The 21,954-nt window shown below is 37.8% G+C and overlaps 1 protein-coding gene across 3 annotated transcripts in view; it reads left to right on the top strand.

Moving 5' to 3' along the window:
* Positions 1-2,162: 2,162 nt before the first annotated feature.
* Positions 2,163-21,954, top strand: part of Adamts19 (ADAM metallopeptidase with thrombospondin type 1 motif 19) — a 292,394-nt gene continuing 272,602 nt past the window's right edge. For 2 of the 3 annotated variants that reach the window (XM_047555548.1, XM_047555546.1), the window contains exons 1-2: positions 2,163-2,381; positions 2,979-3,649. In XM_047555548.1, coding sequence (XP_047411504.1) covers positions 2,309-2,381; positions 2,979-3,649 — 744 coding nt within the window. In that variant the 5' untranslated portion in view covers positions 2,163-2,308. The remainder of the gene's footprint in view (positions 2,382-2,978; positions 3,650-21,954) is intronic. The other variant, XM_047555547.1, reaches the window with a different exon arrangement.

Genomic DNA, 21,954 nt, shown 5'->3' with positions numbered 1-21,954 from the left:
TTTATTGTGTGGAAGAGTGAATAACAGAGAAGTAGGCAAACACTTCTGTATTGATTAATATAAACCTCTTCTTCCATGAACGACCAGTAGGGATTATGTATTATCAGAAGAAAAAATAAAAACAAAAAAGGAAGGATGGGAACTTAAAGTTGGCAACCTGTGCTTTTGGTATATTTATCTTAATTGTACAGCTCATATAGTTTAAAGAAATCACAAATTTATGCCAACAAATACAAATTAATATGCATTTCTTCTACAGCTTTACTCCTATTTGGTGATTGTTAAAATATATGAGAGAAGCATCTTATTTAAGACATATTCCTCTGGTGTAGGTGTTTTATTGAAACTAGCTTTTGATTTTAAGGTTTCCTCTACTTCTTTAAAATGAACTATCTCTCTTTTTGCTTAGGGTTAAGTCTATACGATTGAGTCTCATAGAGAGGCATATAGGTTCCTAAGTAACCTAGGTATTTCTTGAGCATCTGGAAGCCACACCCAAGTTACTCCAGGTTTACAGATTTTACAAGGCAAGAACTGGAGACAGAACAGTCTTGACAAACTCACCTAGAGTGCCTTTGTGTTTGTTTTTAAACTCTGGACAACTCAAAGAAAGTATTCTAGGACCCAGTTTATTCAAACAATGGCTTTCCTTTGAAATAAGATCATCTGCCTCCCTTAAAGGCATAGTAGTCACCTTTGACACCAGAAACTGAAGGTAAAACAACAAAGGATGTGGGGGAGCCAAACTCTGGACTGGAATTAAAAAAAAAAAAACAACCGATTTGCATTAACTCTCATTTCTAGGTGTATGGCCTAGTCAATGGATTCAACTGGCAGGTTAGATCAATCATTCTTGAGTCTGATGTAGCTGAGGGAGAGATAAGGAACTGCAAAAAAGGAAGAGGGATATTTGGGGTTGAATTGCTGCCCCAAAGGACAAAAGTACATTACTGTGTACAAAATAAAGTACAATAGGGAAAATTATCCGTGGCCTGGGATCTTTAGAATATTTAAAATTATCTCCTTAGTCTTGCTCCTATTAGGAAGGACTGTGGTGATTGTGTGTGTAAATCGAGAGAGAAAGAGAGAGAGAGAGAGAGAGAGAGAGAGAGAGAGAGAGATCAGGAGCACTGATCATTGAGGAACAGACGATAAGGTGGGATAAAGGGCTCTGAGATGTCGGGGTGTCTTCTGTCCTGGGACCCTTTGAAGCACACTCTATGACAAATTACATTATCTACAGGCTTTAAAAAAATTACGAGAGTCAAAGATGGCAAGACAAATCAAAGGCCTTTGGTAAACGAGGCTGCAGCTTTGTGCTCAGGTCTGCACCAAGTTTTGCTTTGTGTGTTGTGCAGCTGGGGGGTGAGGGGGAAGAAATGGACAGGAGGAGGAGCCTGGGTAAGCGGGAGGTAGAAGGAAGCACTGCTACCTGCACACGCCTCCGCTGGGGAGGGGGTAAGGGCAGAAGGTGGGGATGCAAATCCGGCCTTTTGGAATGGCCAATCAGGAGTCAGGAGAGGGAATTTGGGTCCCCAAGCTACCCCAACCCAGCGTTTGAGCACGTGTGCGGTGTTCTGGGACCTTTGTCCCGCAACGTCACGCCTGGCGGGCACCCCTTGGTCCCTTATTCCTATCGGATCTGGTACATTTTTTTTCTCCTCTACAGCCGACTTTGCGAATCGTGTCTTCCCCCACTTCACCCCTCATTCATTCCTTTCCGCGCGGCTGCGGACTAGTAGAGCCTTAAGACTGGCGTCCCCAGGAGTGTCTGGAGCTTGGCACACCAAGTTGCTGAGACTGGGACACCATCCTCTTCCAGTTCCGCGCGGGTGCCGACAGCGAGTCTCAGCTCGGACAACACAGCACTCCTGCCCGCACCGGCAGTCCTCCCCTTGTCCTGAGGCAGCACCGCCCGCCCTGCGCCTCCGGGCTCTTGGCGAACTGTGCGTAGGTCCTGTGGGGCTCCGGCTCTAGCCCGCTTGGCCTTGGAAATTCCTGCAGCGTCCAGAACACAGAAAATAGACGCATCACCTAATTCGCCAGGGAGCCGGGGCGCTGCGGGGCCGCGGCACTGACTCCCCCGCTCCTCCCCCACCCTACCCCCGCCCGTGCTCTGGAGGCCTCCGGGAGTCACAGAGCCTACCCCCCCACCCCCCACCCCGGGCAGACAAAGGGCCTGGGCAAATTCGCCGCCCGGCCTCCTAGCGCTCCGGGGAGGCGGCTGCGCCCGCGGTGGATCGCGCAGGAGGCGTGCGCTGAGCGAGAAGCTGCGGCCGCGCGAGCGCCGTAGAGGAAGAGCCGCGAGATGCGCCTGACTCACATCTGTTGCTGCTGCCTCCTTTATCAGCTGGGGTTCCTATCGAATGAGATCGTTTCAGGTAAGTTCTTCGGTGAATTTCTAGCTTCCCTTCCAACTTCCCCAGTGGAGACCAAGAAAACACGGGAGGGCAGGGTTGGTGCAACTAGTGCACAGTGAGCAGAGTTCAATGGGTAGCAATAAAAATAAGCGTGCGGGTGCGAATGAGGGGTCAGACTCGGAAGCGAAGCGCACTTCTCCCGGCCTCACTTTAACTTTCTGTGAAACGAGCAGTACCCTCTTGAGTAGTAATGTTTGCAAAGGTACGTTTACAGCGCCTGGAGGACAATTGGGAGGTACGCTCTGGCATATACTTTAGAATCACTTAAATTGTGCTGGAGTCTTTGCACTGATTTTCATCCACTAACTGTGATCATCAAACTTTGCTGGCCCACTCCCTCTCCCACCCCCGCATCGTCGCACTTTTATTCTGAAAAAGCTGGGGTCTGTAATCTGATCGTAAGGCATCGGGGTTTGCAAGCGTTTCAGGGGCTAGACGGGTGGTCTCCATTCCTTTCACGTGAGCGCCTTGCATCTGTACGGATTGTGAGTGTAGGAATGCTTGTGCTACGGAACCGCCGCATTTTAAGCCCGGTACTTCTGTCTGCCCTGCCTGCAGGACTGCAGTTCGTCCCGGACCGCGAGGAGTGGGAAGTCGTATTTCCTGCACTCTGGCGCCCAGAGCCGGGGGATGCAGCCGGCGGCAGCGGGGGCAGCGCGGACCCAGGCTGGTTGCGCGGCATAGGGGGCGGCGGAGGCGCCCGGGCGCAGACTGCGGGCAGCTCACGCGAGGTGCGCTCTGTGGCCCCGGCGCCACTGGTAGAGCCCGTGGAGGGCGGGTCGGAGTCCCAGTTCCGACCTCCGCCGTCTGCAGGGGGTGAGGAGGACGAGGAGCTGGAATCACAGGAGTTGCCACGGGGATCCAGCGGTACTGCCGCCCTGCCCTCGGGAGTCCCGGCCTCGTGGCAGCCGCCTCCGGTCCCGCAGCCAGGGCCGTCCCCGTCCCCGTCCCCGCCCCCGCCCCCAGCCCAGCAAGCCGAACAAGACGGTGAGGAGGTGTTGCTGAGGATCCCGGCCTTCTCCCGGGACCTGTACCTGCTGCTTCGGAGAGACGGACGCTTCCTGGCTCCGCGCTTCGCTGTGGAACAGCGGCCAAGTCCAGGCCCGGGCCCCACGGGGGCAGCCGCTCCGCGCCCTCCTGCACCTCCCGATGCAGCCTGCTTTTACACCGGGGCGGTGCTGCGGCACCCGGGCTCGCTGGCCTCTTTTAGCACCTGTGGAGGTGGCCTGGTAAGCGCCTTTCCTCCCCAGCTCTCCACCTTCCTTACTACCTCTTTGCTTCCCCTCCATACACCAAGCTGATTTGCATGCACCTCCTCCTCGTTTTCCATGTATTCCTTATGAATTTTGCCTTGCACAGTACCACCCAGGTGTCTGCATCGTTTGTCTCCAATGGAACATCTCCAAGGTAGACCAGTGAATCAGAAGTCGATTGGATATATAAATGGTCTCCTAGACGGTTATACATTTCTTTTGAACATTATATTAAATTCTGCCTCCTTGTTACTTTTTGACGGTGTTCAACTTCTTTCTTTCTCACTAGTTTCTAAAATAAGCCTACCACGTGGTGTCTTTTAGCAGATTGAAATCAACCAATCTGTTCACTGCTAGAGCTCTTTCGTGTTTGCTCCCCACCCCCAGCTCATCTATTGTCTTACTTTTTTTTTTATGCCTGACTTCAAAGTTGTCAGAACAATTCCCTAGAGAATTAACACTCTGACAGCAGTCTACAATTTAAACACATCTTCAACCGTACTAGACACCTGTTCACTGTTCCTGTCAAAGACAAGAGTCCAGACAGTCAGCTGAAAGTCTGACACTGTTGTCTAATGAATGACAATGGAGTTAAGTCAGTATTCAGAGGGTTATGGGCTTATAATTTAACATTTTCTCTTCTAAGATTTACATTTTATTTGACAATAGTGCCTTTTTTTCTTTCTCCATATAGGACAGTGGCAAGTTGAGAGCCTTATTAAGAGGTTGTAGGGACTGGAGAATCAGAGCTACTTGTTCTGTTAATGTGCATCACTTTTTTTTTTTTTTTTCTCCCTGTGTCTTAACCCAGGGTTTGGTCAAATTACTGCCTTCCGTAAGTTGACCTTTATTTTGTGTGTGTGTATGTATGTGTGTGTGTGTGTGGGGGGAAGGCTTCAGGGAGTAAAATATATATAAAATAAAATTTACCATTTGAACCACATTAGGTACAGGTCAGTGGCAATAAGTATATTCATGTTGTTGTATAACCCTTCTCACCATGGCCTTTACTGTTGGTTTAAGGCAAAACTCATAAAATATCACAAATGCCTATGTAAATTATGGCTTCACTTTGCTCTTCATACTGGGCCATTGATGAAATCAACAAGAATGAATCTGAGAGCAACTTGCTCATTTGGAGAAAAACCCAATAGCAATGAATAGCAGAAACTATAAGCACAATCAAAGCCATGAAACGTAAAATGATGATTAAAAATCCAAATGAAACAAAACTGGAAATTTTTATCTATGACCCTTTAAGGTCCCATAGTCAATTGATTAAATTGCTGGACAGGTCCATATTTTACTAGACTGACAGAATGGTGAATATTCAACTATGAACATTTTTTGGCATAAGTGAATTAACATTGGCATGGAAAAATTACATGAATAGTGTTTTCAAATGTTTTCTATGGAACTGATGTTTGAACCTGATGTTTGAAACTTCACTGGGGAAAACATTTTGTGGGCATTACATTGTCCACTAGATTTTTGACCAGGGATTAAATAATTACATATAGAAAATTCCTGGTGTGGTAAGGAACAAGAGGGGATAAAGTATTTCACTGTGTTGAAATGTGGGCTATTGGTCAGATTTTCCAAATGAGCTATGTACCCTCTCTATATACTTAAGGGACCAAAGTTAGAATTATGAGTAGGTTTTGCAAAGACTGAATAGGAGTTTTACATACCTCCCTGTTTTTCATGTTGTATTTTTGCTCACTTTTCCTATTAGCCACATATGTATATGTTCTGAACTGGGAAGTCTTTGTTATTGAGGAAAACTGACATTGCCAGCAGTACAGTATAGCAGTCAGACTTTGAGTAAAATGTTAGGCAAATAGCCAAGAAGTGTGGTTTGTTACTCCAGACTATGCCATGCCAGACCCTTTCACTTATGAGCTGGTGGATTAGGAAAGAGAGAACATGATTCGTTATCTAGACTCTGGTGTTGGCTTGCTCCCTGATATTGGAAAATTCTTTACCTCTCCCATAAGTAAGAAGAATTAGATGATTGACTTAAAGAATTGAGTGGCCAATTTAGAATCCTATTAATTGATGCTAAAATATCTGTTGATATCAGACCTGAAAAGTCTCATCTGCTAGAATATTGGCTTTCTCTCTCTGTGTTACAGATGTGAATAGGGAAATATAATAGGTTGAGGTATGTGCAAACATAGCTTTGGTGAGTGCCATGATGTGGCAGTATTGTCTTATACTCTCTTGTTCCTTTCTTTTTATTTCTAAAACATTGTAAGATGTCTAGTTTGTAATAGGCACTGAGTAAAAGTCACTGAATATTAACAAATAATGCATAAAGTACTTTATTACATTTTAAATGATAGTTTTTGAAAAATTAAATATATATAAATAACAAGTTCTATAAAACAGTGCAATAATTATGTTTGCTCACTATTAGCATAATAGCTTAAACAAAACTCACACACACATGTCTAAACTCTGGGCCAAAGTAAATATATCAGTACCTACTTTGCCTATGATTGCATGCATAGATTACTTATTGAGGATGATAAGAAGTGACTACTAAATCCATTACCACATTATCTACTTAAATTGAGATGTATACTTTGGCAATCATTTTGATTAGTTATTTGTGTAAATTCAGTTTTCTTCTTTCTGTCTCTTTTTTTTTTTTTCCTTTTGCAATTTACCATTTTTTTTTTTTTTTTTTTTTTTTTTGATACCAGGGATTGAACACAGGCTCTAAACCACTGAGCCACATACCCAGCCCTTTTTATTTTATTTTGAGTCAGGGTCTTGCTAAGTTGCTTAGGGCCTTGCTAAGTTGCTTAGACTGGCTTTGAACCTGTGATCTTCCTGTCTCAGCCTCCCAAATCACTGGGATTATGGGTGTGTGCCAGGCTGTAATTTACCCTTTTACTTGAATCAAAGTACTCTATGCTGCAGCATGTTTTGAAGAATTAAATGTTTTAGGACCTCCACTTTGGAAAAGACACTGTAGCAAAAACCAGTGTGAAAGCAGGTGTCAGGGCAGGGATGGGGGAAGACAAGCTAATAACAAGGTGAACAAATGGAATCCATATCTAAATGAAAAGGTGAAAATGACAGACTTACCTCATACGTGTATCTTCTTCATTCAAGCCACATTTTAGAAATGATAGAAAAATATTCTGGACAACCCCAAAAACACTATTATAAGAGGATGCCATGAATACATCAGACATTTTGAATATCTCCTGAAAGACTGAAACAGTTTGGCTGGGATTAACAGAAAGCATACAGACATAAGAAAACATCTGTGCATGACGGGAGCTGTGCCCAAGTGCTGCTGCGCATCAAGGAAAGGGAGTAGTGCAGTAAGCAGAATGGAACCATATAGCAACAGCGGAATTTGCCTTTTCTGACATCCAGTTATGCCAAGTAATTAGTGGAAGCCACATGTGTGTTTTCGTAGGCAAGAGGAGAGAACAGAGGCAGAGCTTTCCTGTTCACCATGTTGGTGACACCCAGGATGTGGAGAGTATCCATTCTCTAAGGATGAGCTATTGTTTCCTTGTAGAATGAATGGTCCTATCTGTAACTAAATAACTGGAGTGGAGTTGAGTAACCTGAACTAGGCATGAAAGATAGGTGAACCAGAAGCCAGAAAAAAAAGGATAAGCCAACAGCCAAGAAGAACACTTTTAAGAAAATACATCATGTAAGAAAGAGTCAACAAACACTGGTTATTTATTACATGAGGCAACAAAATTAATAGGGTAAATAAAATACTGTACAAAGCTACTATGCTCAGAAGGGTAAGAACCAATATATATTTATGGAAAAAGTTAAAAAACCTAGCAACTTGCTATCCATAAAAATGTTTTGATACAATAGAACTGAAATTGTATGAATATTAGAATTAAAATTTTCTAGAAGAACTGAAAGGTAAATTTGTGACCTAGAAGATCAAAGCCAGAAATTATTTCAGAATGTAAGACAGGGCAGGGGGCTGGGGGTATAGCTCAGTTGGTAGAGTGCTTGCCCGAGGCCCTGGGTTCAATACCCAGCACCTAAAAAAAAAAAAAAAGGAAGAATGTAAGACAGGGCAAATGGATACAAAGTATGAAAGAACAGTGGTAATCTATGATTCATAGGTAAAAATTCCTCTAATAACTCCCTTTAAAAAATCAGGTGAAGGTAAAATTTTTAAAACACATGCAGTCGTATACTACCTAGCTTAACCAGTCTTTGGATATGAGGCCAGATACTTGGAATGCAGGTCAGGTAGATGGTATTCCAGGTGAATCTTACTCAGTGTACACTAAAACCAATTTGCAATATGGGTTTCTGTACTTAACATTAAAATTTTAGAAAAATGCAAGGCAGTTTATGTGGAGAATCCTGGATTTTGAAGATCTTTTCAGTTCTTTCTCAGTTGCCTAGTCTCAATAAAATTACAGCAGTTTTTCCTCAACTGTCTTATTTTCCCAGAATTTTCATAGAAACAGATGTATTTTGCACTCCTATTTCATTTGCTTTAAAATTTAGTATTTGATTAAATCATGTGATTACAAGGTGTTGGGCCTTCATGCATTCAAACAAATATAGCTGAATGTTGGTAAATATACAGGCCAACTGGTAGGAATAATATGTGCAACAAGACTGGGGAAGAGGCTGCTAGCCTTGAGTGTTGGGCTCATTGACCTATTTTATAGGTAGAGTGTAGAGTGTTTAATTCAATGATTTGAGTTGAATTGGTTGATATAACCAATATTGCTTAGGTAGAGATTGATACTTTCCTTTTTTGGGGGGTAACACCATCAATTTATCAAGAGATAAGATATAAACCTTAAGAATGATTGACCAATTACCAAACTCAGCATGCTGCAAAATAAGAGAGATCCAAATTTTGAAACTGTGACAGAATAATAGGAATCAAAAACACAGAGAGAACCCTACTAGTTTAAGGAGAGATTATCTATAATGGAACAAGTGTTGGTTGACTTTTGAGGATTGAGTCAATTGAATGACTGGAGCATCAACTATCTCTAGAGTTCAAAGAAGTGACTTTGAATCCTGGATTCAACTTGACTACCATTCAATCCTGAGTCCAAAGTGAAATTATTTTCAAAATAAGGACTCCAAAGTTTATCACACATAAACCTCCAAAAATGAATGGAATGAGTAGTCTTTTTCAACACCTGTTCCCCATTTATACTCAGTGTTGAATTCTAAAGATAACCAGGTTTATCCAATTTTGAAGATAGTTAATGCCTTAACAAATAAATTGGTATATATAAATTCATAGTTTTAAAATTTCACACAGGTAGCACACACACACACACACACACACACACACACATCAGGTTATCACAAATGAGTTCATGAAGATATTCCCCTTTTCTAGTAGTACTCTCTTTCCAATCTCAGTGTGTGCCATAATTTACTTAATTTATTTGGTGTTAATGAACATTTGATTCTAATATTCTCCGATTATGAACACTGATAAATATACAGAATTCTTTAGATATGCCACCTTACATATGTAATTTTTATCAAAGGGTATGTGTATTGGTAATTTGTGGAGATACTGCCTAATTATACGCCATGGATCTGGTACCTACTTATGCTCTCAGGTCAGTAGATTATGAGAGTGCATCTTTTCCCTGTGATGGCTAATATGAGTGTTATTAAAAAGGTTGATCTTTATCAAATCTAATAGGCAAAAAATGTTATCTGAAAGTAGTTTTAATTTATATTTTGTTGTTATTGGTGAGGTTGAATGTCTTCTTATTTCTTATGCTTTTTATTCCCATTTCCTGAATAAGAAAATTGTATTAGTCAGCTTTTAGTCACTGTGACCAAATGCCTGAGAAAAACAACTTAATGGGGGAAAGGTTTATTTTGGTTCATGTTTTCAGGACTTTCAGTCCATGGTCAACTGACTCTTGCTTTAGCCCTGTGGCAAGACTGAAACATGGTGAAAGGGCATGCAGAGGAAAGCTGTTTACTTCCTGGCATCCAGGAAGGAGAGGGGATGGGGGAGGGAGAGATGAAGGGAGAGGTAGAGAGAGAGACAGAGCATGCAAGCATGTGCAAGGAAGATGACCAGGGGCAAGATATACCTTTTCAAGACATGCCCTAATGACCCACTTCTTTCATCCTGATCTCATCTCCTACAGTGTCCACTTCCTCCCAATAATGCCACAAAATTATAAACCTATCAATGGAAGAATTCACTGATGAAGTCAGAACCTTCACCATCCAAGCTTATCTTCATTTCTAATTCCAGAGTTTCTAAAATATTAGTATTTTAAAAGACAAATGTCAATTACAAAGTAATGCTTGCTGAATATAAAAAAATAGCATAATACATGTCATGTATAATCTTAACAGAGATAAACACTTTTTACTTTGTAGTGTTTATCATGAGAAGGAAATGAAAATTTCAAATGCATTTTCACATTTTTCCAGATTATTGGTAAGCTAAAGAAAGCACATTGTATCAAATATCATTTTTGGTTCATTAGATTGGCACAAATCTATGTAGATTGATTTGTATCTATAAATTATGTAGATTGAGAATATCCAGTGGACATAGTTGGAGAACACTTATTTGAAAGAAATTAAAGGGGTATGAATAGGAAAAGAAGAACTCAAATTATTACTGTTTGCTGATAACATGATTCTATATTTAGAGGATCCAAAAAATTCCATTGTCAGAAAGCAAATTGGGAATCTTTTATAATATCTACTGAAAATTTAAATGTACTTATTGGTCTCTTCAGCAGTTTTACTTGTAGGAATCAACTTTAGAGGAACACACATATATATGGAAAAGATTTATGTATAAGCTATTTATTGAAGCATTTAGAACATCATCAGTAGTAAACCAGTTATATCCATACATTGTGCTGGAATCCAGAGAACAAAAAGAGAAATAGTTCCTTGCTTCAAGGTATTTATGTTTCAAACAAACCGTTGTTCTAGTCTTCTGTGTTCACCATAGTTCTTTAGTAAGTGCTCAGTGCTTATTGATGAAATAACTGACCTTTAAGCGAGTATCTTTAAGACTTTCCATAGTTTTCCAGTTCAACATTTAGAATGGCATGGATAGCAGAGTCACACGGAGGGGAGGCTTCTGTCATTAGAGTGGTGCCATAAGAAGATATTCTCGTCTTACTTAGGAAGCTATATAGTGTATTCTGATAAACAGAATAACCATACATTCTGAATAAGCAACATTCTGTATTAAAAGTTAATAAATCACCTGATCATTTATTAATCTATATTTCAGTTGCCTGAGAATTCTGTCAAGGGCCAATTTTACAAAAGAAGTTTTATTTAATAATAAATAATATGCTTACTTATTTAAGGCTTATTAGCTAAATCATAAGCAAAGCATAATTTTCAAATAAGAACATCTTTGTGGGTGTCTGAAAATATATTTTGTGCAACACTAAAATAAAGCACATTGATGTTGAGCTTGTATACAATTGAATGTTTCCACTTAATTTCAGTTACATTTTTTATCTCAGCTAATGTCGTGTCTTTACATTTGCTAAATAATGATCAGAGGAATTTCAGGTTCCTATGGGAAGAATGTTAAATTAGAGAAGAAATTCTGATATATTTTGGGACAATGGGAGAACCAGTAGTCCCTCTTGGAATGATTTGGGGAATTTCCTGAAAAGAAGTTTTAAGGTTACCTTTGCCATACAAGGGCCATAATCTGATGCAGAGTTCATTTAGGGTGCAGCTACAGTGAGCACATCATCTTGTCTCCATTTCATCTTTATTCCAGTGCCAAACACTAGACTGAGAGAAGTGAGAAAATGGGATCGCAGCCATTCTAATGCTACCCAGATACTTTACAGAATTATTTCATGGTGGTGTTGGGAAAACCCTTGGGTATTAGATAGTTTAGTATTTGCCTTTTCCAGAAAGTGAAACTTAATTTCATTTCCTAATTAATATGCATATATCTGCAATAAATTAACTGTTTAACCTTTAACTCAGATGATGAAGAAATAAAGCTGATGAACTCAGGCCAGTTCTGATCCTTTTATATTCTTCTGCTTTCTTATTGCTTTCCACTGAGAGAAAGAGAGAGAGAGAGAGAGAGAGAGAGAGAGCGCACTGTGTGTAGATATCTAAACATAGTTTTTTCTTCATAAGCACATTTAAAGTTCCAACATAAGGATGTTTGCCCAGGAATTTTTTTAGTCCCCTTACCTCAGCCTGGCTGTACCTAAAATAAATGACCACTTGAAGAGTGTGCTTACATTGGCAGCGCTTTGGGCAGGCTTGATACCCTGTTTGTGAAAATGTGCTATGTAGACACCTGTATCAAAAACATGGAAGTAGCGGGCAGGGGAAGTAAGGGTTTGCTGAGGTGGAGGTAGCTGGTCATTTTCCATTAAAAGTCAGAATTCCAGGTTGAACCTCAAATCCAAGAACACATTTAAAAAGAATCTGAGGTAGTTCTTGGGCAAAAATGTGAGGTCAGTCATTCCAGTGGTTCTGAAAACTACAGAACTCAGGATTGTTAAGAAACATTTTTGTATCCTCCAAACTCTACACCCTAGAGATCTTGCATAAATTGTTAATGCTTTCCTTCTCTCTCTCTCTCTCTCTCTCTCTCTCTCTCTCTCTCTCTTTTAGAGTTATAATAAATTGGGATACTTCCTGTCTTTACCTTCTAACATTAACCCTGGAATCTACTCATATGTCATTAAACTAGAATGAACTTTGTGAATTTCAAATTATTCATTAATAGGCTATATACATGAACTGGTTGAATGGTAATACAATGGGGTGATACAGCCAGTATGAGTGTTTTTCTACTCTTCAGAGGCAAAGCAAGACAAGAGTTGAAATGTGCTTTCCATTCTAAAATCTGGAAGTAAATAGAGCTAAATTATTTCAAATCGTCATCAACAGTTTTATGGGTAACATAGCAGGAAGTTTACTCCAGCTGTTTCACAATAGTTATTATAATAAATTAAAATTTATCAGAAACTAAAGATGAATATGTCTGCAGAGTGACAAAACCTACTGGGCCACCAACTTAAAATGTAAATAAATGAAGACTGAGGCACCCTGCCGAGAAATATTTGAAAATCAGTGGTGAAGGCAAAATTGTAAGCTCTTGTGGGAACTTATCTAGACTGGAATGTCAATGTGTGTGCTCAGGTTAAGAGGATGTTGGAAATGCATAATAATTAAATAATAAGCTATCTGAAGTAGCAGAAAGGAAATAACAGGTCTTGTCTACTGATTCACATTCTAAGACAGGATGTCAAGAGTCCTATGAAACTTGTTAGATTTAACTATCAAAAGAATTACCAAACTAAGAGGGGGAGACAGGCATGCCTTTATAATAGCTAGTCAAATTAGTGCATTTGGTTTATCTCCATTATAATTTGGATTCAAATTTATATAATAGTAACTAAAATGTGCCAGGTACTTTTATTTTAACATTATTATGTTACCAGCAAATATTTCAGTCTGTTCAACTTACAGATAAGCAATTAAGTTACTAACACAGGAACTTACGTATAATAACATGTCTGGGAACTTTATGGAATTGTCTGACTCTGGTTGTGTCCTTGCAAAGTAAACCAAATTTTAAAATTTTATAAAACCAAGGTAGAAACTCGGAATAATTTATTATGAGAATACAAATCCTATAAAACATAATTAACTCCATATAAATTTTGAGTAATTTATTATGGAAAAAGCTGTCTTTTTAAAGTTAAATTATTTAGTGCCCTATTTTATTCCCCAACAGATAATTCCCATATCTTTATACATTTTCAATTAGAATTTCATTAGTGGTTCAATTTGAATTTTAAAATAGGTGGTTCCATTTAGTAATATTCTAAAAATTATGTTGATATTTTAAGATAAGGTAGAAATTTTTCTTAATGCAGCCTAATTATTTCTCATTAGTAAGATATATTCATGGATATGAAAAGTTAATTTTTCTGGGGTAAATCATTATTTAAAATGAAACAATTTGAAAAGGATATTGTGAATGCTTTTTGGGGAGTTGGGGGTTACTGGGGATTGAACTCAGGGACACTCTATCACTGAACCACATCCCCAGCCCTATTTTGTATTTTATTTACAGACAGGGTCTCACAGAGTTGCTTAGTGTCTCACTTTTGCTGAGGCTGGCTTTGAACTCATGATCCTCTTGCATTGTGATTACAGGTGTGCGCCACTGCCAGAGCACTCACCCATTTCAAATGTGCAGTTTAAGGTATACATTTACAGAATTGTGAAACCACCCTCACATTTCAGTTTTTAGATATTTCTATGAACTCAAAAGTCCATTGTACCCCACCTCTCTTTTTTTTGGTGGTGTTGGGAATTGAACCCAGGACCTTGTGCATGCTGGGCAAGCACTCTACCAACTGAGCTATATCCCCAACCCCCATTACACCCCTTTGTAGTCATTGTTTTCACCCCCAGCTTCAAGCAACTCTATTTTCTGACCACAGAGAAAACCATTACATATCATACAAGTATAATCATACAAAATTTGGTCTTTTGTTTCTAATGATTTCATTCACTTCTCATTATGCTTTGGGGTTTCATCCATGTGGTAGCATGTGTCAGTAGTGTGTTCTCATTTCTTGACAAATGTTATTTCATTATCTGAATGTACCACATTTTGTTTAGCCCTTTATCAGTTGATGGACTTTTGGCTTACTTCCATGTTTTGGCCATTATGAATAATGCTAATATAAACATTTGCATACAGGTCTTTATGTAGATATATATTTCTGTTCTTCTGGAGTAGATACATAGTAGTGAACTTGCTAGGTCATATGTTAGATTTGTTTTAATGTTTTAAGGAACTGCCAATCTGTTTTTCAAAATACTGCAGCTTTCTGCCTTCCCACTAGTGATGTATGAGGGTTCAAGTTCTCCACAGTCTCAACAATACTTAACTGTGGTCTCTCTTTCATTATTGATATGTTTGTGTGCATGCAGTTGTGTTTCCTTAGTGAATAACTCTGTTTAGTACCTTGTCATGTGCTGAATCATAGCTTATTGATATTTTATCTTTGATAAAATGTCTATTCAGATCTTTTGTCCACTTCTTGATTAGTTTTTTTCTACTATTTTGTTTTGAGAGAACTTTATATACTCTGGATGTAAATTCATTATCAGATATATAATTTATTATTTTTTTCCTATTCTACAAGTGTGTATTCATTTTCTTAGTGGCATCTTTTAAAGCCATTTAGAATTTTGATAAATTCAGTTTTTAATTTTTTTTTATGGAATAGTGCTTTTGGCGTTCTAAGAATACTGTGTCTAATTGTGACACAAGGACATTATCCTGTGTTTTTCTATAATGATGTTCATAATTTCAGTTTTTACATTTAAGCAATGACTTTTGTTTTTGTGTAAGAGTTTTAATTAATCTCTTTGCATATATATACACAATTGTATCTCAGCATCATTTGTTGAAGAAGGTATATTTTCCTTACAGAATACCTGAGCATTTTTGTCAAAAGCAAATCGATCCTAAATGTAAAAATTTATTTTTGAATTAACAGCACTGTTGTTTTGAATTATATTTTATGTATTCATATATACATAAGTTAGTCTCACTTATATAGCTTCATAATGTTTTTAATTTGGGAAATTTAAATTCTTCAGTTAGGTTTTCTTTTTCAGGATTGCTTTGGCTGCTTGGAATCCTTTGCATTTCTATATAAATTTTAGAATCAGATTGTCAATATCTGCAAAGAATCTGGTGGAATGTTGATAGAGATTATGCTAAATGTAAAATTCAATTTTGGTAGAGTTCCAAACACAAACAGTGCAAAACTTCTTGGTTTCTCTGAAAGGTGTTATTACTAGAGCAATTATTAAGGGATATTTGTGAATACCCCAATGAATAACAAGAAATGAAATTAGCCCCTGACACCTGATATATTTAAAATGGTCAATTTCAAACCATTGACACTATTTAAAATTCTTGAAGGATTCATAAGAGTTGAGAAATCCAAGACACTCACTTGGAGGTATACAAATAAGGTTCATAAAACAAGAAGTCACACACTTAGTGTCTTCAGAGGATCTGGACATGAATCCAGGTATTAAACTCTATGATTTTTTAATTTGACCCACTGATGTGAAAAAGACCATTAGGGTCAAAGATCAATCAAGCAGAAATAAATACAGTCTAAATCAACCCTTCTAGTAAGTGAATTTAAGTTACAAACATTCACTTAGATTTTCTCTAAATGTAAGCATGTATTGAAGATTTTTATGTAAAATTTATAAATTTATAAGATTGTTATGTATTTAGTTAAAGTTAGTGAACTTGCTAGGTCATATGTTAGATTTGTTTTAATGTTTTAAGGAACTGCCAATCTGTTTTTCAAAATACTGCAGCTTTCTGCCTTCCCACTAGTGATGTATGAGGGTTCAAGTTCTCCACAGTCTCAACAATACTTAACTGTGGTCTCTCTTTCATTATTGATATGTTTGTGTGCATGCAGTTGTGTTTCCTTAGTGAATAACTCTGTTTAGTACCTTGAAATCTGTGAAATCTGTGATTTCAGTATAGGACCTTTTAGTAAAAACCTAAACAATGTGCTCCCTCTGGCAATGTGAATTTTGAGAGAATGTCTCCAAATTGCAGGAGTTGTGATTGAGAAAAAGTTAGGGAAATAAAAGGCCCATTGATAGTTAATCTAATCAGCATTAATTTAATAATGATATAAAGAAACCTAGCAAAGGATAGGAATACTGTATATATAGTATCCTCCCTCTTTACTTAGGGCTTTACTTAGGGCTTCTATTATCTGTAGTTAATCAGTTTGAAATATTAAATGGGTTATTCCAAAAATAAGCAATTTGTAAGTTTTACGCTGTTCACCTTTCTCAGTAGTATGATGAAGCCCCTCACACCCAGGACACAAATCATCACCTCTGTCCAGCGTACCCATAACTGTGTGTGTTACCTACCCTGTTCGTCACTTGGTAGCTGTTTAGTGTATCAGATTGACTGCCACAGAACCACAGGATATGTGTTCAAGTAATCCTTATTTTACTTAATAACAGTCCCAAAATGTAAGAGGAGTGATACTGGGAATTTTATTACAGCATATTGTTACACTTGTTCTATTTTATTATTAGTAATCATTGCTAATTCTATATTGTACCTAAATTGTAAATACAATTGTATCACAGTATATATAGGTTTACTACTATATATAAACTGGTTTCAGGCATCCTCTTGGAGTTTTGGAATGTTTTTATAATGGATAAAAGAAACTACTGTTCTGTACCCTTGGTCTAAGTCTTTTGGTGCCAATACTATGGCTCTGTAGTATGATTTAAGGTCTGAAATTGTGATGCCTCCTGCTTCAATCTTCTTGCTAAGGATTGCTTTGACTATTCTAGGTCTTTTATTTTTCCAAATGAATTTCATGATTGCTTTTTCTAGTTCTGTGAAGAATGTCATTGGGATTTTAATAGGAATTGTGTTAAATCTGTATAATGCTTTTGGTACTATGACTATTTTGACAATATTAATTCTCCCTATCCAGGAGCATGGAAGGTTTTTCTATCTTCTAAGTTCTTTAATTTCTCTCTTCAGTGTTCTGTAGTTTTCATTGTAGAGGTCTTTCACCCCTTTTGTTAGATTGATTCCCAAGTGTTTTATTTTTTGAGGCTATTGTGAATGGGTTAGTTTTTCTAATTTCTCTTTCAATAGATTAATCACCATCCTTCAACAGATGAATGGATAAAGGAAAATGTTGTATATATTCCCAATGGAATATATACCTTAAAGAAGAATGAGATGATGGCATTTGCTGATAAATGGATAGAACTGGAGATATCATGCTAAGCGAAATAAGCTAATCCCCAAAAACCAAAGGCCAAATATTTTCTCTGATATGTGTATACTAATTCACAATAAGTGGGGGGTGCTAGGGAAGAATAGAGTTGGTTTAGATTAAACAGAGGGGAGTAAAGGGAGGGGAGGGGGTGTGGGGGGGGAAGGTAGTAAAATCAATCAGGCATTTTTACCCTGTGTACATATATGAGTACATGACCGGTGTGATTCTACATCGTGTACAACCAGAAGAATGAGAAATTATACTCCACATATGTATGATGTGTCTCATAGTGCATTCTACTGTCATGTATAATGAATTAGAACAAATAAAAAAGAGACTACTATAGTTTTTTTTTTAAGGAAAAATAAGTGAATTGTTTTTAATAGATACTGTTCTCATTTAACTTATCATAAAATTCCCAAGATTCTTTCCAAGTAATAAAAATAGAGTTTAGAATATATGTACACTTTCTACATAATTAAGAAATAAGCCCAACTTGATATGTGTCCAACAGTCCCTCTTTTTAACGCTCACCAGCTAATTCTGCACTGAATAGTTTTTTTTAATTTTTTTTAATTTTTATTATTATTGTATACAAATGGGATACATGTTGTTTCTCTATTTGTACATGGAGTCAAGGCATACCATTTGTGTAATCATTTGTTTACATAGGGCAATGATGTTTGATTCATTATTTTTTTTCCCTTCCCCCCCACCCTTCCCACCCCTCTTTTCCCTCTATACAGTCCTTCTTTCCTTCATTCTTACCACACTCCTTTTCCCTAACCCTAAACCTAACCCTAAACCTAATGCTAACCCCTCCCACCCCCCATTATATGTCCTCATCCGCTTATCAGCGAGATCATTCGTCCTTTAGTTTTTTGAGATTGGCTTATCTCACTTAGCATGATATTCTCCAATTTCATCCATTTGCCTGCAAATGCCATAATTTTATCATTCTTCATTGCGGAGTAATATTCCATTGTATATATATGCCACAGTTTCTTTATCCATTCATCAACTGAAGGGCATCTAGGTTGGTTCCACAATCTGGCTATGGTGAATTGAGCAGCAATGAACATTGATGTGGCTGTATCTCTGTAGTATGCTAATTTTAAGTCCTTTGGGTATAGGCCAAGGAGTGGGATAGCTGGGTCTAATGGTGTTTCCATTCCAAGCTTTCTGAGGAATCTCCATACTGCTTTCCAGAGTGGCTGCACTAATTTGCAACCCCACCAGCAATGTATGAGTGTTCCTTTTTCACCACATCCTCGCCAACACCTATTGTTGCTTGTGTTCTTGATAATCGCCATTCTAATTGGGGTGAGATAAAATCTTAGGGTAGTTTTGATTTGCATTTCCCTTATTACTAGGGATGTTGAACATTTTTTCATATATCTGTTGATTGCTTGTACATCTTCTTCTGTGAAGTGTCTGTTCATTTCCTTAGCCCATTTGTTGATTGGATTATTTGTATTCTTGGTGTAGAGGTTTTTTGAGTTCTTTATAGATTCTGGAAATTAGCGCTCTATCTGAAGTATGGTTGGCAAAGATATTCTCCCACTCTGTAGGCTCTCTCTTCACATTGCTGATAGTTTCCTTTGCTGAGAGAAAGCTTTTTAGTTTGAATCTATCCCAGTTGTTGATTCTTGCTTTTATTTCTTGTGCTATGGGAGTCCTGTTAAGGAAGTCTGGTCCTAAGCCAACGAGTTGAAGATTTGGACCTACTTTTTCTTCTATAAGATGCAGGGTCTCTGGTCTGATTCCGAAGTCCTTGATCCATTTTGAGTTGAGTTTGTGTAGGGTGAGAGATAGGGGTTTAATTTCATTCTATTGCATATGGTTTTCCAGTTTTCCCAGCACCATTTGTTGAAGAGGCTATCTTTTCTCCATTGCATATTTTTGGACCCTTTGTCTAGTATGAGAAAATTGTATTTATTTGGGTTTGTGTCCGTGTCCTCTATTCTGTACCATTGATCTACCTGTCTATTTTGGTACCAATACCATGCCGTTTTTGTTACTATTGCTTTGTAGTAGAGTTGAAGATCTGGTATGTTCCTGGATAGGCAGAATTAATATTGTCAAAATGGCCTTACTACCTAAAGTGCTATACAGATTCAATGCAATTCCAATTAAAATCCCAATGATGTACCTTGCAGAAATAGAGCAAGCAATTATGAAATTCATCTGGAAGAATAAAAAACCTAGAATAGCTAAAGCAATCCTAAGTAGCAAGAATGAAGCAGGAGACTACTATAGTTAATTACAGTAAATAATTTCCCCCATTTTAACAGTTCTCACAAAGAGGTATTTCATGGCATTGAAAATGTCTTGGAATTGACAACACATGACGTGAAAGGAAATATGGATGTGCTGTCATTTCAGGAAGTGAACATTTTTGAAGGTCTAGTAGCAATTGTTGTCATGGAAAAACTTGACTTAATAAGTGAAAGAGAATGCTGTCCAAATAGTTATATCGCGTCTCTGATTTGGGGTAATAATATATAGAAATATATACAGGAAAGGAAACTTTATAGTTGTTTATTTTAATGTGTTTGAATTTCTTTTACTGAAGTTGACCATAGGTCAGGATTAAATTAACTTTATCCTGTAAATCTTAGATTTAGTTTGAACTTAAAGGGACAAAGTGATGTCCAAGAATTCTATTAAGAGAGATGCTTTGGAGTACTCAGAAGAAAACAGACCAGACATAAATACACATGTCACTTAAAAGCCAGGCCTTTGCTAGTAAAATGGTAGGTTAGCTTAGAAATAGATTGCTAATTTAATTCCCATCATTGTTTATTTTGAATTTTCTCCTTTCAGGCCCAAGAGTTTACATGGTTTCTGTGAACTGACGCAGCCTTCCATAAGGAAGGTAGAGTCATGAAAGGGGTTAGTGGGTGGAATGATAAAGAGGAAAAGTAAATCCAGGGATGCATACTTAGAGTATGTTTTAAGCTTAAAAATACGGAAACCCCTTATTTCCATTTGAAATGCTTTGGAATAACATGTTAAAATACCCTTGGGGACAGCCTACCACTGCACATTAATATGGTTTAAAAGGTCTCCAAAGCATTTGCCTATAGTTAGCTCAGTTGTAGTATTTTAGTAAGTGTTCTAATAACTTGGCTGCTCTTTCCTTTGGCTGTGGAGTCTCCACAAGTGCACAGTGTCCAATTTGTGGGTCTTTGGTCACATGGTCTTACGTGTTCATGTTCTGAACCTATTAATAACTCACCATAGACTTGTAAGAGAATACATCAGACTCTATATTGGAACTGCATAATCAACTGTCTACTTAATCCTTCTCTCATTTCTTTCCATTACCTCCTCCTCTACAAGATACCCATTCAATCCTGTACTCAGTGCTTATAATCACTCCTGTTCCTGTTACTCTGAAAGGCATTTCAGTAAATTATATCCTGGAGAATTAAAAAAAAAAAAAGTGAAAGAAAACAGTGTAGAACTGGAACAATAATATAAATGGTTATAACCATAATAATAACAGGTTTATAAGGTACTTCAGAGTTTCTAAACTGTATTTATAAATTCTTTAGGCCACAGTATGACTGCACACTTTCTAGAAAACCAGTGACTTTTTCAAAGATATGCTTCTGTGTCTCCTTTTTTATAAACTAAGTTGTATTTTAAGAACTCTAAAGAATGTTGGCTATATAGGGAAATATATTGTGATTTTTTTTGTTGTTGTTGTTAATAAAATAGTGCCCTGTAATTTAGGCTTCTTCCGTAGCACAAATTGAGTTTGGACATGCTTATTTTATATTTTAATGTTTAGGATACTCTTTATATCATATATTTTGAAAGTGCTAGTACAATTTACATATATGAAAAGGTATAGTTTCCTGTATCATAGCAGTAATAGATCATACATGACAAGATCCATACAAGTGAGGAATGGAAAAAGTAACAAATTATTTCACTAATCACACATCCAAGGCCAGGTACCAAGCGACACTTCCACCTTCTTATTTATACACTAAATCAAGGAAAATCAGCAAATGGAAATGTTGCTGTTTCTAATTGCACTGGTTAAAAATATACAAAGACTTGAGGTACAAAATATAGTATATTAGGTAATATTTATTCACTACTATTATAAGCTGGACTTTTTGCCATAACGTATGAATAATTTTCACATAAACCCACTAAAATACATGCTGTCACTCATTTTTTAGAGAAGAATGCAGAAGTTCCAGGACATTAAATAAATTCCCTAAGTCAAGCAGCTGGTGAGATCTGAGGGTGAATTGAAAGCTGAGAACACACACATACAGAGAGAGAGAGAGAGAGAGAGAGAGAAAGAGAGGGAGAGAGGAAAAAGGGGACAAGGAGAAGATATTTTGTTCATTCAATTTTATCAGAGATGTATACTTCTGTTTTTTTTAATTCTTTGATCTAAGGTATGGGTAGGACTTCACA

Source organism: Sciurus carolinensis, chromosome 6 (genome assembly GCF_902686445.1).
Source record: "Sciurus carolinensis chromosome 6, mSciCar1.2, whole genome shotgun sequence".
Taxonomy (NCBI): Eukaryota; Metazoa; Chordata; class Mammalia; order Rodentia; family Sciuridae; genus Sciurus; species Sciurus carolinensis.
Note: the sequence above shows the minus strand (reverse complement) of the source record. Positions and strands in the feature narration are given on the sequence as shown.